We start from the raw sequence: 16,641 nt of genomic DNA, 5'->3' as shown, positions 1-16,641 counted from the left end.
TGGCACGCTTTGCCATACGCCACGCCTAACAACAACGTTTATACATTATATACAAATTTTGAGAAAATCTATAAAAAAAAAGTCTCATTATCTTGAAAATATTAACAATTTGGTCGTATGACCTATTGAACAGGTCAAAAAGGAGCTAAAGTGAAGAAATTTGTCTGTTTCTTGGACTTTTTTATTAAAAAATAAATTTTGGACTTAATATTAATATTAAATAAATTAGTTACAATATTTTTTTGAACGACTGAATTTTATAAAGATACACTAGCAAGAAGCTATAAATTTACAAAGATAAAGCTAGGAAAAAGTTTGACAACCAATGAATTCATCTATCGGAAACATTAGAATTTCTAGAAATAAACCAATTAAAAGAAATATCAACTAAGTTATCAAAAATATATCCTTTTTGGAATATCTTCACAAAATATCAAACCATTCCGTAATCTCCATATTAACTAAAGCCCCACAACAATAATAGCTTCCATGGTATCGTGTTTCTTCACTCCACTTGGTAAGTCATCGATCCATGCAAAAATATCCATCAACGTCCACCAATTCGGTTTCCTATAACACACCATTTAAATACTTTGGTCCATATGCTAGATGCAAATTCACAAAAAAAAAAAAAAAAAAAAAAAAGAAAAGAAGGTGGTCAAGTCTTTCTACTGCCATTGAACAAACAGGACATAATAGGTAGTGAACTTCGACCCTTTTAAGGCTCAAATTCCATCTAGTAGGTAACTTGTCAAGTAATCCATGCCATAAAAAATATTAACTTGTCACAACCTTAAAGCAGAACGGCAGAAACATCTAGGGTGGATAATTTCATGTACAATATCATGACAAATGAATAGTAGTGATCAAAGTGTAACATCCGGATTTTCAGGTATCATATTTTAATTGTTTAATTTGAGTTCTGAGGAGGGACTCGGCGAGTTGACGCTTAGACTTGCCGAGTAGGATCGCGATTACTGATTGGATTAATGAACGGACTCGACGAGTCGATGGGTGTACTCGACGAGTCCGCGCTGATGTCAGAAACCCTAAATCTCCAAGCTTGTCCCATATTTAAGGGACCTTATAGCCCTCATTTGCGGCTACCAGTCTAGAGAGAGAAACCCTAGAGAGCTTGAGCAAGTTATGTGAGAGAGAGAGAGAGCTATTTTGATCCCTTTTGTTGTGGTTTTGCAAAGAAGAAGGTGTTTCCAGCAAGAGAAGGTCAATGTGACAACCCAAAAATTTCTGTTAGTTTTAACGTCGAAATTAATAACGTCAAAAATTAGCCAAATTTATCCCGAAAATATTTTTGACCGGAATTAAACCCGTTGGAATATTTTAAATAATATTCGGCAAGCGAAACAAAATTAAGGCGGTATAATTTTAAAATTTGCCGTGATTAATAATAGTTATGAAAAACCCCGTTCGCGGTTGGTGTTAGGTGAACCCCAACTAGGCCATAAGCTCCACCCTATATAAGGGTTGAGTGGGTTTCACTCCCACCTTTTTACCACCTTAGACTCTCTCTCTCTCTCTCTCTCTCTCTCTACTTTCTCTCTCTACAAATGGGTTTTGGTCAAAAATCGCCCCTCCGAGCCTCAAATCGGTAAGTAAACATTCCTAGCTTGTTATCTAACTTATCTAGCTTGCAAATTCGTGACTTAATCATCCAAAAACCCCAAGAGCATGAGTTTACGGTCTTGGGAGCCTCCCAAAACCGTAAACCCCTTTGAAGAGGGTTCTAATGCTCAAAAACCCTTCCAAAACACTTCTCATGATTAGCAATGGCTTAGAGGCTTACCCGAAAGGACTTAAAACACCAAAATCGGACCAAATGGGGAGTAAACACGAGTTTACGGTCTAAGGATGTTCTTAGACCGTAAACCCATGTTCATGGACCATAAACACCTTTTAAGGTGTTAAACTACCCCTCAAACACATCCAAAAGCTTCCATGAGTGCTTAGAGCCTTGTAATCCTTCGTTTGATGCACCAAAACATAGGGTTCATGGACAAAATGAGTTTACTACCATAAAATCATGTGTTTAAGGTAGTAAACTCCCCAAGAGAATCTCCTTAGACCGTAAACACCTTTCCAAGGTGTTTAAGTGCCCTAAACACCTTCCTATGCTCCTAAAAGTGACTAGAACCTTACATGCATTAGTTAGAACCACCAAGCAACAAAAGAAATGGACCAACATGAGTTTACTACCGTAAACTCATGTGTTTACGGTCGTAAACTCCTCAAGGAGTATTCATAGGTCGTAAACTCCTTTAATGGTCCATTTTGGAGCCTTAAACCCTTCATAAGCCCTAGAATTGAACCTAGCCTAATACCATAAGTGTTATAAGACCTTAATGCATCAAAGAACACACCATCCATGAGTTTACGTCCATAAACTCATGGGGACAAGTTCTTAGGGCCGTAAACTCTATAAAGAGTTTACTCTTGAAGAGTAAACTCCCTATCTAGGCCATACACACCCTTAGATGTTACCCGGGACACTCCTAACACTTGACCAAAGTGTTTCCGCATTTTAGGATGCGTATACGTGTTTAATTAGTATTACATTTACTAATTGTATGTAAACATATGTCATCATATGTTAATAGGTCACCAAGTGTGTTCAAGTCTTTACTTGACACCGAGCACCCAACCGACACTTTCGTTCGATCCGCTTACAACATGTGAGTTTATACCCCTGAATTAACCTTTTTAAATGTTTTTACATGCTTTTATGGGGGGGATACAAGTTAAAACATGCCAGTTATCATATCAATCACATGTGATTGATAACCCACATGCACAAGGATTTATTACACTGTTAACTGTTTTACCAAGTATGATACTGTAAATAGTTTTCTAAAACGTCTTTACTTGTTCAAAGCTTTTCTCAAATTGACTCTCGCGCTGTATTTTTATTCCAAATTCAGTTACAGCAACATTTTAAACAAAGGTTTTCTTTACTTATATTGTTTTATCAAGTTATAATCAAAACTTGTTTATGAAAGATTTTCAAAGGATTTCTAAAGGTTTTCAAACTTATTTTACAAAAGAATACCAAGTCACGATTTTCTTAAGTATAAAGGTTTTCCAAAGTTTTCATCAAAGTTTTCTTCCATATTTTATACTCTTACTTTGTTAGATACTACTGCTTCGTTATACTTCTACTTAGTTAAATGCTACTACTTTGTTAACGCTTTTACTTCGTGATACGCTTCTACTTATTAACGCTTCTACTTGTTAACGCTTCTACTTCATGAAACACTTCTACTTAGTGATACGCTTCTACTTGTTAACGCATCTACTTCGAGAAACGCTTCTCCTTCGTGAAACACTTCTACTTCAATAAACACTTCAACTTCGTTAAATGCTCCTACTTAGTTAAATGTATGCCTGTACTTGTATAGTTATATGAATAATGATTAAAGGACTTAGGAAGGCTAGTTCGCCCTATTTCCTTTTCTTCGTTGAGATGTGGTCTGGTGGGATCGGATATCTGTCCGAAGGTCGTTTGATCATTAATTATATATTATGTATACAGGTATAGACATATAGGTTTAAGTCGGTCAGTTCATTTGTGAGTCTCTATCATTAGTCCAGTATTTACATCAGAACTCACTACACGAGATGCATCTTCAGGACACGACCTTCTCCGTTGTCTAGTTGGTAACCAGAGTCTCCTATAGGGAGAGCGGGCATTGTGTGTATAGATCTATATGGGATTGACACCCCCACACCCTGACTACTAGCTACAGTCCACGGCCTACCAAGCCAAGGGGTGACAAATGTCACAATCTTTCTGACGCTTGCAGGGCGTCAAGTTCTCTAGTGTCTATCAGTATGGTTACGAGTATCTCGGGGTTACCTTATAATTCATGGCCTTAAGGTAACGGGAATTAACACTGTATTCACTGTTTTTAGACCTTGCTAGACGTATCATTCATTTGATATTGTCTGGGGTCTGTGTCTCCTTTCGTTAGACTGAGCCAGGCGTGTTGTTCATTCAATACTCTCCTGGAGTCTATGATTTCTTTTGCCTTAGTCAGCAGTATTCACTGCTGAGGCATATGTTATTTTCCCTAATATTCTCCTACTTTCTTTAAAATCAAATACCGTATTTTGGTAATGATAGTGTTTAAGGGAAAATTACTTTTTACAACATAACTCTGTCGGGTCTTGGTAGAAGACTGCTTTTATTTAAGAAAATATAGGATTTTATGGAAAAGACTCTAATACACTGTTGATTCTAAACTACTACTTGTATAAAGTTATTTGAATAAAATGACACTAAATACTTATGAACTCACCAGCATTTATAAAAATGCTGATACTCGCTTTCAAATAACTTGTATTCTCAGGTCAGCAATAGACAGGTACATCCCATGAGCTTTTGGTGAAGACAGTTTAGTACCAAGCTGCACCTATATTATTACTTGTATTACTTTGATGTTCTATGTAATGTAAACTATGTAAAACTATTACTATTAATGCAATGGTTGTTGTACTTTGATTACTGTACTGCATATATTATGATACTTGACATGACGTCATCCACCCCAAAACGTTTCCGCCGTTCCGGTTTTGGGGTGTGACAGTCAAGGGGATTGAGATTCTGTGCTTTTCAAGCTTGGGTCTTCATTGTTGAGATAGAAAATCGACCCTTTCTTCTGTTTTGTGCAAATCCTTGAATTTAGGGTTTTGTATACCTCTTTATTAGCTTGAATTGATGCATATGTTTTCCCTCTTAGTGTTAGACTCTGCATCTGGACCTTTAGAGGTCCAGAGAGCATTACCTATCCTTCTTTATGTTGTCCCATGGAGGAAATGAACCTAGGATGCCATTTTAGAAGCCATTTCACCAAAAGAAGCTTTGAATGCATTGCATGAGTGTCAAGATTCGACCTTTACGTGATTATTGGACATGGGGAAGTCAGATTGGGTGATGGTTAGAGAAGCAGATCTGACCTCATAAGGTCGATTGGGTGATGGTTATGGAAGAAACCCGTCGAGTCCATAAGGGGACTCGACGAGTTAAGTCGGGTTTGTTTGCGACTCGTGACCGGATGTAGCCCGTCGAGTGGAAGGTTCACTCGACGAGTCCAGTGAGGTTTAGAAAGATCCAGAGTACACATTTGGACTCGCCGAGTCACCTATGTGCACTCGACGATTCTAGTCAAAGTTTGACCATTGACTTTCGTTGACTTTTAGGGTTGGGTCAACACTTGGACTTTTGGACCATTAGAAGGCTAAAATGGTCTTTTAGCCTTCTAAAAGAACATTGGAACGAACTAATATAGCATAGGGAGCCGTTATTGATTTGAGATGATTGCTTATATGTTTAGGCAGGGCTAGGTCATTGTTACGAGGTTCAGGGATACCGAGCATGTGAGTTGCTAGACAACATACGAGGTGAGTCTTCTCATTATACTTTACCTAGAGTGGTAACTATGTGTGACCGGAAGGTCTTATATGTTATGCGGAGTATGTGATATGTGTTGCTATTTGATATGTATGTGCTATGTTATGTTATGAGTACCATGATATGGACTGGAAGGTCAACAGAGTATGGACCAGAAGGTCAAGATGATGAGGACCAGAAGGTCATACGGGTAGGGTCGGAAGGTCTACCAAAGTTGGGACGAAAGTCCCCTGGGACACATTGATCGGAAGATCCCATAGAGTTATGGCCATGAGTGGCGTATGTGTTGTATGTGGTATTTTGGGGAACTCACTAAGCATTTATGCTTACAGTGTTATGTGTTATGTGTTTCATGTACTAGCGATGATCGCGGGAAGGCACCGACATGATGCGTACACACTGGCAGGAGATTTGTTTTATGATCTTGGGATATGTTTTTATCGTGATGACATTTTTTAAACTTGATAAATTGAGAATATTGAATGATTTTTAAGTTAGCTGAAAAATGAAAAATTGTTTTGAAAATTCACGTTGTTACACAAAGTCATACAACCATTGTATTGATAATTAAGAAGTTTACATTGTACAAAAATTGTTTTCTTGATGTTAACACATATGTCAAAACAAATAACGTGACACGGCGATGCCCCATCATCAAAACCCTTTCTAGTTACATGTTTATTGATTTCCTGAGAATACAAGTGGTTTTAAAAAAGTGTCAACAAGTAAGTTGGTGAGTTCATAAGAGTTTTGTATGCGAAAAATCGGTAAATTTTCCTTGTATAAATGATAGAATGTGCTTTCAGAAAATCCAATATTTTCTTTTAAAATGAGCTGAAAGTCTTAACCCAAGACCCAAAAATGTAAGTAGTGTTGTACTGAAAAATAGTATTATGTAGTTTTTTCTTTATATAAAATTATTTGAATGTATGTTAACCCCGTAAACTAAATGCATTGTTAATACCTCATGTGAGTTATTATAACCATGCTAGCGACTAGATGGTCTGCTACGACGTTCTTTAGGCATCGGAATATTAGACATTTGTCACCCTAGACTTGCCGGTCTGACTGTAGCTAAAAGTTTAGGTGCGGGGTTGTCACGCTCTCTTACCGAGATTATGGTTATAACGTAGGAACTTTAGTGTGTACTCTGGTAGGTACGGTGAAACCAAATGTCTCACAAAATTGTATTAACATGTTTACGTCTTGTGTAATGAAACCATTACTGAAAGTATTACTCTTCTATAGGGCCATATAGTGTAAGAATGTTGATAACTTTAAATAGTTATATGATTCGTAAAAATGACAAAGTAATATTGTGATTCCCAAACTATACCAAATATAGTTTATTATGAATGTTTTGTTAAATCCATTTATATAATCATTTATATAAATACGTAATAGTTAACTTGGCTAGATGTTATGAAAAGATTATATCATTTATTTTTACACTTAACACAAGTATGAGAATTTGGTATGAAAAGTTCATTTCTAGCTTTTGCCCCTTCTTAACGATATTTACCAGTAACTAGGAAAATATAACTTGAGAAAACTTATTTATATCCTTTTTGAGATTTTAACTCAAAATAGCTTCATGCATTTTAAAAACCATATATTTTAATTAAAACTCACAAAATGGTGTTGTAAACGTGTTACGTCTATTTTTGTTAGAAATGCCATATTTCATGCAAGTAATGCTTTATATTCAACATAGAAATGAAACATTCAATTATTTGCATAAGTCTTCCAAATATTTCTTGTATCCCCCCCCCCAAAAAAAAAAACATAATAAACTTGAAAATGTGTGGGTATGAACTCACCTTGAGTGTGTTTGTGGTTTGGATAAGGAGATGATGGTGAAGATCTTCAAGTCTAGAACACTAAAAGGTGGTTGAAGAAATCTTTGAAGATGGTATTATCCTAAGAGTTTTAACACATGATAATGTGTGTAAATGAGATGAAACTAACATGAAAGAGTGTATAACACTAGATTGGCAAGGAATACTTACCAAAACTTTTAGGAACTAATCTTGAAAATAACTCCTTGGAAGGTTGAGCTTGATCTTGAGAGAAAAGGTGGGGAAAAACGTTGAAATGAGAAGGGTGTTGGAGGAGCTCTTGGCCAAATCTAAATAGGGGAAAAGAGGGTTGGGTGAAGTGACATTTGCATTGAATTGTGTAATATATCCTGATGGGAAAAGATCCACCAATCATGTTGCAGCACCACCGAAATCACATGGTGATTTCGGCCTAGCACCATCGAGATCACCAAGTGATTTCAGTCATGGCACCACCGAGATTACCAAGTGATTTCGGTCATGGCACCACCGAGATCACCAAGTGATTTCGGTTATGGCACCACCGAGATCACCAAGTGATTTCGGTCAAAGTACCAACTGAAATATAATGTTTTGGTTCCTAATTTGTTGACCTTCGTTGACTTGTTTGATTTCTTTTGCTAACTTGTTGACTTTGATTGAGCCAGAATAACCAGTTGTCACATTATCCCCCTGTTAGAGGGAATTTCGTCCCGAAATTTGTTCTTGAGTGGCTACTCATGAGTTAGGGAAAAGATGTGGGTACTTCTGTTTCATTTGATCTTCTCATTCCCAGGTGTATTCAGGTCCTCGCTTGGCGTTCCAACGGACCTTTACTATGGGTATGCGGCTTTGTTTCATCCTTTTGACCTCTATGTCCATGATTTCCACAGGTTCTTCTACGAAGTGTAGACTCTCGTTTACCTTAATTTCATCGAGTGGGATTACCAAAGTCTCGTCGGACAGACACTTCTTCAGGTTGGATACGTGGAAGGTGGGGTGTACATTACTTAGTTCTTGTGGTAGTCGAAGTTTATAAGCCACCGAGCCGATTCTAGCAAGGATCTCGAATGGCCTGATATACCTTCTATTTAGTTTCCCATGTTTTCCAAAACGTATCATACCCTTCCAGGGTGAGACCTTCAACAAAACGTGGTCACCAACCTGGAATTCCAAGGGTTTGCGTCGCTAATCTGCATAGCTCTTTTGCCGATCCCGGGATGCCTTTAATCGTTCATGGATTTGAACAATCTTCTTCGTGTTTTCCCATATGATCTTAGGTCCAGTGAGTGTGCTATTAGGCACTTGTCCTCTTGCTAACTGTGTGTCACCCATTTCAGCCTATCACAAAGGTGATATGCACTTGCACCCATAAAGAGCTTCAAATGGCGCGACTTTGATGCTAGTGTGATAGTTGTTATTGTATGATAATTCGATGAGTAGGAAATGGGTATCCTAGGCTTTACCAAAGTCTATCACACATGCTCTTAACATGTCTTCCAACGTCTGAGTGGTTATATCGCTTTGCCTGTCAGTTTGAGGGTGATAAGTTGTACTCATGTCGAGTTTGGTCCCCAAGGAATTTTGTAGTGACTGCCAGAACCGTGAGGTGATACTGCTATCTATGTCAGAGATTATGGATATTAGCACACCATGTAGTCGTATAATTTCTTTAATTTATGTTTTGGTTAGCTTCTCCATCTCCTCGGTCTCTTTTATTGGCAGGAAGTGCATGGATTTGGTCAACCTGTCAACGATCACCCAAATAGTGTCAAGTCCGCCCACCGTCTTGGGCAACTTGGTTATGAAGTCCATGGTTATCCGCTCCCACTTCCACACGTGTATGTCCGGTTGTTGAAGCAAACCCGAGGGCTTTTGGTATTCTACCTTGAACTTGGTGTAAATCAGGCACTTGCCCACATAGGTAGCGATTTATGTCTTCATGTTTGGCCACCTATAAAGTTTCTTGAGGTCCAAATACATCTTTTCTGAACCGGGATGAACGAAGTATTTGGTTTTGTGAGCCTCGTTCATGACAACGTCTCTGTACCCTCCAAATTTCGGTGTCCATATTCGGTTCGTGAGGTAAGAAGCCTCGTTCTCCTTGGCTTCAAGGTTAGTATCACAAGTGTAATACCTCTAATCGATCACAAACACCAAAAGCAATTGGAGAATGTTAGAGAAAGAGGAGGATGCTCAAAAATCGACCGGTGATCCTTCTAGGGTTTCAAGTGGCCAATTTTGGGATATCATGGGGTTCCTTATATAGCTGAAGAATTAGGGTTTCAGTCAAATACCTAATCTGGTTGCTTAAGCCCTAAGCAGCCCATAGGAATCTTCCAGAACCCTTATCATAGACGAAATCCTTATGGGCTATCCATAAGATTTCGTCGACCCCTATCCACAGGGATCCTCAACCCATTTTATCACATAATTACAATATCAGTCCCCTTAATTACCACAAAATTAATTCTAAATTAATTATTGACCAATATTAATTAAACAATATGATTTCTCTTTTAATATATTATTCACATAATATATTAATAAATCATATTTATCCTCTTTCTCCATTATACATCAAGTCAAGTTGATTTGGTGAAGGCAACCCAAAAGGACCATGCTATTATCAGGTCAAGTACATACCAATTATAGTTATGGGCTTAGACACCTAATCCAACAGAAAGCACAATCCAAACTTCTGTAGCATTCCAAACTTACAAAGACTCTTTGGGACCAAAAAGAACATAAACTAGCCCTAAGTCAAGATCTAACAAATGAAACATCAAGATCTGAACTTTATACCTCAAAATTATGCTCCAAGATGATAAGAGTCCAGATCCACAAGCTAGAGAGCAACCACAATACTCCAAAGATCTTCCTTTTCTCATCAAGAACACTAAATCATACCATAAATATGAACCAAGGATTCAAACTCTCATACACACTTAGGGTTTTCGAAATGAGGATGGATAATGGAGTGGTGAAGGATTTTGAGGCCATAATGTTCTTTAAATAGGGTGCAAACCCTAAAAATTAGGGTTTGGTCTCTGCGTGCAAATGTATGACGTCCATCATAGAACGCTTGGTGTTTGAACGTCTAGCGTTTTCTGCCAAACACCTGGCGTTTGGATCAAAATGCCCAAAAATTAACACAACAAGGTTAAAAGTGTAAATACTTGGAAACTATCGTGTTACACTTTGAACACCTTTTAGTTTCTTTTTTGCTTTATCTCGTCCCATAGGATGAGTTGGCACTTCATATGGATCGTCGTTGTTGAGGTCAATCCCGATATACGCATCAGAAAATTGACTATGGGTTGACTCGGAAGTTATACTTCGTTTGGACATACCTGCAAAATCATCAACACTTTTTAGAGCAAGTCATTTTGGCTTGTTCTTCACAACTTCCCAAACCTACTCATTTGCAAAAGCTCTACCGAATTTTACCTTATAAATTTGACAAGCTTTTGCTATGACATTCACCTCATTTGCACCACTTCACGGGTTGTAGGTCGCGTTCATGTAGATGCCATTAAACTCCATTCAATTTTTGTTTGCGGTCCTCCTTTTCGAGTATACTTGACTAGTAAAGCGATACTCTTTATTCATTCGGGCACAAAACTTTTCCAAACTCCTATTTTAAATATTATGCCACTTTGGTCGTTCCATATCGTCGGATCCTCTGATATATCGAGTAATGCTTTTCACCAATGCCTTTTCTTCTTTATATGTCCATCTTTGGCATTTTGTCCTTGGTTGTTCTTTACTTTTTCTTTTTGGGTCAACTTCAGTTTCTTGTACGAGTTGAAAAGGTCCTTCATTGAAAAAATCGGTAGACTTATCGACTAGGCGGCGAGGTTTGGATTGGAAATATGTTTTGAGGTTGGGATTGGAATCGAGATTTGGATCCAATATGGGTTGGGATTGGAAATAAGATATACGTTGAGATTGAAATCGAGAACAGTATGGATAGAATAGATACAATTGTTGAGTCATAGTTGGATAATAGTAACTAGTGGTTGAATGGATGAGTTGATGGAGTAAAGGTCGATAACAAGTCAGGGATGAAAGGCTTGAAGGGTTTTTTTTTTTTTTTTTTTTTTTTTTTGCGAGGTGAAGACATTATGTCTTTGAAAAAATAAGAATTCAGACGTTTTTTTAGAGAAAAAAAGAGGTATTATGTTGTAAAATATTGAGGTTTAAGTGTCTATTTATAGTGGTTAGAATAATTTTTTTAGATTTGATTTTTTTAAAACGACTTTTTTATATAAAAAATAGTTGAGTTTAGAAAAACATGATCAAAGAGGGATAAATGCCTAGGTCAAAGTTCAACCGCCTCTTAACCATCACCTAAAAATTGGCTATGATTCTTTTTCCACCACCCACCATCTCTCTTACCACTATTTTTGACACAACTACTCTCATCAGCATTGTTGACACCACCACCACCATCATTACAATCATCGTTTTTTGCTATCATCTAAAATCAATATATTTAAAAAGTTTACCTACGTCTAGTTTGTTTGTTTTATATTATTTATGATGTTTAATATCATTTATACTGGTTCTAGATTAAAAAATGGAAACGTCTTTTTTTTACAAACTATAGATTTTCTGTCCATATCATATTCTATAGATGTGGGAAAAAAATTATGGATATTTTATATTTTTTTAAAATAAACAACAATTAAATCTTACTCAGTTAAGCCATCACATGTTGATTACCATTAATCTGTACATAATAAACTTATATCTTTTTCTACTACAAAATATGAAAGCCCTAAACTAAAAAGTATCCTTTTGTTAAAAGAGAGTTAGGTATTCTTTTAGTTGGTTGGTTCTGATATTTTCAAGTATATAATTTAACAACCTAACAATTATTTTTGTGACATAAAAAGTTATCCTTACCGGATTGGACGACAATGGCGGCAAGATCTCTAGCAGACTTTCCCACTAACCGTAACATGGCCTTTCAAGATAAGGCGCAGTTAACAACGTCCCTCGGAAATGATTTTCTTTATTTATTTATTTTTTTTTTTAATTTGTTCCTTTTCCAAGCTCCCTCATAATAGGACCACGTCATTTTCCCGCTCAAACTTTATTTGACTGACACGTTGTCACCTTCCCCTTCTGCCACCTCTCCTATAAGAATCTACTTTCTAGAATTTTAAATAACCTTTTAACATAAAATTTGAAATTAAAAAAAAAATGTAACAGAAATGAATCAAGCTTCATTTCTGAACCAAAATCATAGTCAAGTTCATTCTCTACTTCTCTTTGACCACATCAATTTCAAATGCTTGTATTTGATGATGTTTTTGATATATCAATTCAATCTAATAAATCTCTCAATGTGGTTTTATTTATTATTATTTTCTAATTTTGTATCAACTTCATGGTGAGCCAAAGCATGGCCAGATTCAATATAGTCTTCTATTTCACAAAAAAGCACAGCCAAATTCATTTTCTTCAATTTCATCGGTTTCAAATGATAATGTGATAAAAACTATAAAATCATTGAAATAAAAATCAAACTAGCTAATGTTATTAGTTTGTTAAATGACTAATCGCAAACCTAATTGTAACATATTCTAGCCAAAGCTAGCAGGGGTGGACATAAGAATTCATATTTGGTGTTGCTGAGTTCAAGTGAGTTTTGCCAGGAAAAAAAAATTAAAAAATCCAAAAATTTTCCACTGTATACAAGAAAAATAGACGTTGTGGTGTCACACCGGACACCACTACAAATCCACCCCTGAAGGCTAGTCATGAGGAGGTGTCGGGGGTGTGACATGGTACAAGGTGCACATCATGAAGGGGCCCGAAATTATAAGTCATAAATCCGTCACTAATCTGTAGCTCATATATCTCTTATCTGTCAATAATCCGTTGTAATCGTAGCAATTTTGTTGCTATATGTTACTAATTCATAAGTATTTGTTGCTATTTATCGTGGTTCTAAAATTTTAGGAGTCTATTTTTACTTTTCATATAGAACCTTTATAATCAGCAAACATGTCCTCGTTCAAACGTAAAAAATTTATAAAACCCATGGATCGGTTATATATTTACACTATATATGTGTTAATTGTAAAAAAAAAAAACAAATTAATGTTTTACTATTATTATTCGTAAAAAGTATTTTTATTTTTACATTTTAATATAATAAACTTTCCTTTTATCATACAGTTTAGTCATTCGTGTAACGATTTACGTGACATAAAAAGATTTAATTTTTTGATTTAAATTAAAAAAGTTGATATTAGCTATATATATTTTTTATAATTATAATAATAAATAACTTTTTTGCATTTTACTATACGTAGGTGAAAAGTTAGTCTATTTAAAGCCAACGGGATCCCTTTACGTCTTCACAGCCCTATTCTTTTCTCCTTCATAACAATGGCGACAACAGCTGCAACTACGTATGCCTTTCTCTTCTGTCTCATTTTCTCTCAGACGTATTCAACAAGTAACATCTCCGGTGAATTACGTGTAGAGAAATCGCCACCTACCCGGACAGAGGAGGAGATCAGGAGTACGTACGAGTTGTGGCTGCTCCGCCATGGAAAAGCATATAATGCGTTGGGAGAGAAGGAGAAGAGGTTTCAGATCTTCAAGGATAACCTCAGGTTCATCGATGAACACAATTCTTCCGGCAACCGGACTTACAAGGTCGGCTTAAACCAGTTTGCTGACGTCACCAACGAGGAGTATCGTTCCATGTATTTAGGCACGAAATCCGATCCTAATCGTCGGATTGCTAAGGTGAAGAGAGGCGAGATTAGCCAACGGTATGCGGTTCAGGAAAACGAGATGTTGCCGGTGGAAGTTGACTGGAGAAGAAGTGGCGCCGTTGCTCCTATCAAAAATCAAGGAAGCTGCGGTATGATTTGTTAATTAATTAATTAATCTGAGTTTTTTTTTTTTTCAATTTTCACCCAATTTTTTGTAATCATGTTAACCTAAATGATGTTATTGTACAGGGAGCTGTTGGGCGTTCTCAACCGTTGCGGCCGTGGAGGGAATCAACAAAATAGTCTCCGGCGATCTGATTAGCTTGTCGGAGCAAGAGCTTGTTGACTGTGACAATAAATACAACAGCGGTTGCAATGGCGGAACGATGGATTACGCCTTCGAGTTCATCGTTTCTAATGGCGGAATCGACACCGAATCTGACTATCCTTACAAAGGTGTAGGCGATAAATGCGATCCGATTCGAGTAAGTAACTGAATTCCGTTTACAACATTTCATGATGAATACACGATTTATGATTTATGATTTTTCATGATCGTTATCTTGTGAAATTGATTTGTAGAATAAAGCGAAAATTGTTAGCATTGATGGGTATGAAGATGTTCCGCCGATGAACGAGAAAGCTTTGATGAAAGCAGTAGCGCACCAGCCCGTGAGTGTCGGAATCGAAGCTTCTGGAATGGCTTTTCAGTTATATACAGAGGTTAGTTGAATCTATCTGCAATTCTGCATGCGCAACAGTTTGATTTATTTATTTACTTATTTTGTTTTTGTTTTTTTTAAGATACCTCGACAAAGTCTTTTTAATATATAGAAAAAATAGTATGATTTATCACGGTTTGGATCTCATATAACAAGGGGAAATGAATTAAAAAGAAAATACTTAATACAACTCTATGGATTAAGTATCTTAAATTTTTTAGTATTTAAATGTTTTTATATTATAGTTTTCGGGTCATTAAAAACTATTACCTTCGTTTCAAATTAATTGTCCACTATTTATTTTTCAATCGGATTACATTTATTTTTTTATAATTTAATAGCAAAAAAAACTTGTAATGTTTTTTTTGTCGAGTTTTTTTAAATTGTTATTTTTGGCAAGTCGATAAGTAGTCAATAAGCTAGTTTATAAGTTAAATTTTTAAAAAACTACTCAAAATATACCGTTAATTATTTATAAAAAACATATTATTTTGAATAATCTTTGATGTCATTTTATATCTTTTAACTAGTGTGTCAACTAGTTTTTTACAGAACATTATTTTTTGAGAAATTAAATATCTTCCTACTTTTTGTTCTTACATATCTTCCTACCCAATGAAATTGTTACATGTGTAACATTTAGTGTTAATTTAAGTATATTTAATGATAATAATATAACACATGTCATCATTTAAATGGGTATGAGCAATTGGTATGATCAAAAGGTAGGAGGATATTTAATTTCCTTTATTTTTTTTTCAGCTAGCAGCTAACTTTTCAGTTACCAAACTATCAGATAGCTTTCCAGCTAGTTTGCCGAATATAGTCTTAACCAAATAAAAAATACAAGCCATAAGCCACAGTGATTTCTATGAAATTTTATCCTCGATAGAGTGTTAAAAGTATATGCGTTGTTTTTGTATTTTGTCCAGTATTATTACCCAAATATATTTTTCTAAATATATAAATATATTTTTCAACTCTTAACAAAGATATCATTGTTTATAAATTTTTTCTTAGGGTGTATTTACGGGTAAGTGTGGGACTTCATTGGACCATGGTGTGGTTGTGGTGGGATATGGTACCGAAAATGGGAAAGACTATTGGCTTGTTAGGAACTCATGGGGGACAAATTGGGGTGAGGACGGGTACTTTAAGATGGAGCGTAACGTGGTTGGGACACGCAGCGGTAAATGCGGGATTGCTATGATGGCTTCTTACCCGGTCAAATACAGAAATGAGAACCCGAGTATTTCAAACAGTGTTAACAGGGACCAGATAAGCAGTATCTAATTAGGAACGATTTCATCAATGGATACCAAAATGGAGCGAATGAGTTATGTTGGGGTGGATAAACGTGCATCCTCTCAATTGGTGGCTTATGTTTATATCAATGAGCTCATGGCGGGTTCTTGATATTTATCTATTATTGTATTGTGATTCGAGATAGTTTGATTGCTTTTTATATGTATGTCAGGAAAGTAATTTTTATATGTATGTCGGAAAGTAATTCTATTTCTCTTGTGGCGAAATTAAATATAAATATAGGAATATGTTTTGAATTGAATAATTGTTTTTTATATGTACTATTGTTTGAGATTTCTAGTGTTACTTGTAAATTTTCTTGCAGTAGTACCATGACAATGTTCATAATCACAAAATTTTGTGCTTTGTCAAAATATTTAGACTTTAATTCAACATGAAATTCAGTAACAAAGACTTCGAATGGTTGCAATAGAAAATAATCTTGTTTTTATGTTTCTAAAGTCTAAGCGAGAGTCAGGCAAGTGCTAAAATCTCTGTGTCAAAATTGAAAGAAAAAAAATTAAAAACTTAGTGTCCCTCTATGTTTTTTTTTTCTTTTAATTATTGTCAATATTAGAAAGAAAAATAAAAAATCTAGTGTCAAAATTGAATAAAATTGACAACTTAGTGTC

General features: G+C 35.8%; 1 protein-coding gene across 1 annotated transcript; it reads left to right on the top strand.

Moving 5' to 3' along the window:
* The first annotated feature begins 13,609 nt into the window (after positions 1-13,609).
* LOC111911619 (cysteine proteinase mucunain) lies at positions 13,610-16,274 on the top strand. Its single transcript, XM_023907369.3, has 4 exons — positions 13,610-14,131; positions 14,232-14,467; positions 14,565-14,705; positions 15,725-16,274. The coding sequence occupies exons 1-4, from the start codon at positions 13,648-13,650 to the stop codon at positions 15,995-15,997; spliced, it is 1,134 nt and encodes a 377-aa protein (XP_023763137.1). The 5' UTR covers positions 13,610-13,647; the 3' UTR covers positions 15,998-16,274.
* Positions 16,275-16,641: the final 367 nt, after the last annotated feature.

This window comes from Lactuca sativa, chromosome 3 (genome assembly GCF_002870075.4).
Source record: "Lactuca sativa cultivar Salinas chromosome 3, Lsat_Salinas_v11, whole genome shotgun sequence".
In the NCBI taxonomy this organism is placed as follows: domain Eukaryota; kingdom Viridiplantae; phylum Streptophyta; class Magnoliopsida; order Asterales; family Asteraceae; genus Lactuca; species Lactuca sativa.
The sequence above is the reverse complement of the archived record's forward strand: the minus strand, read 5'-3'. Positions and strand labels throughout refer to the sequence as shown.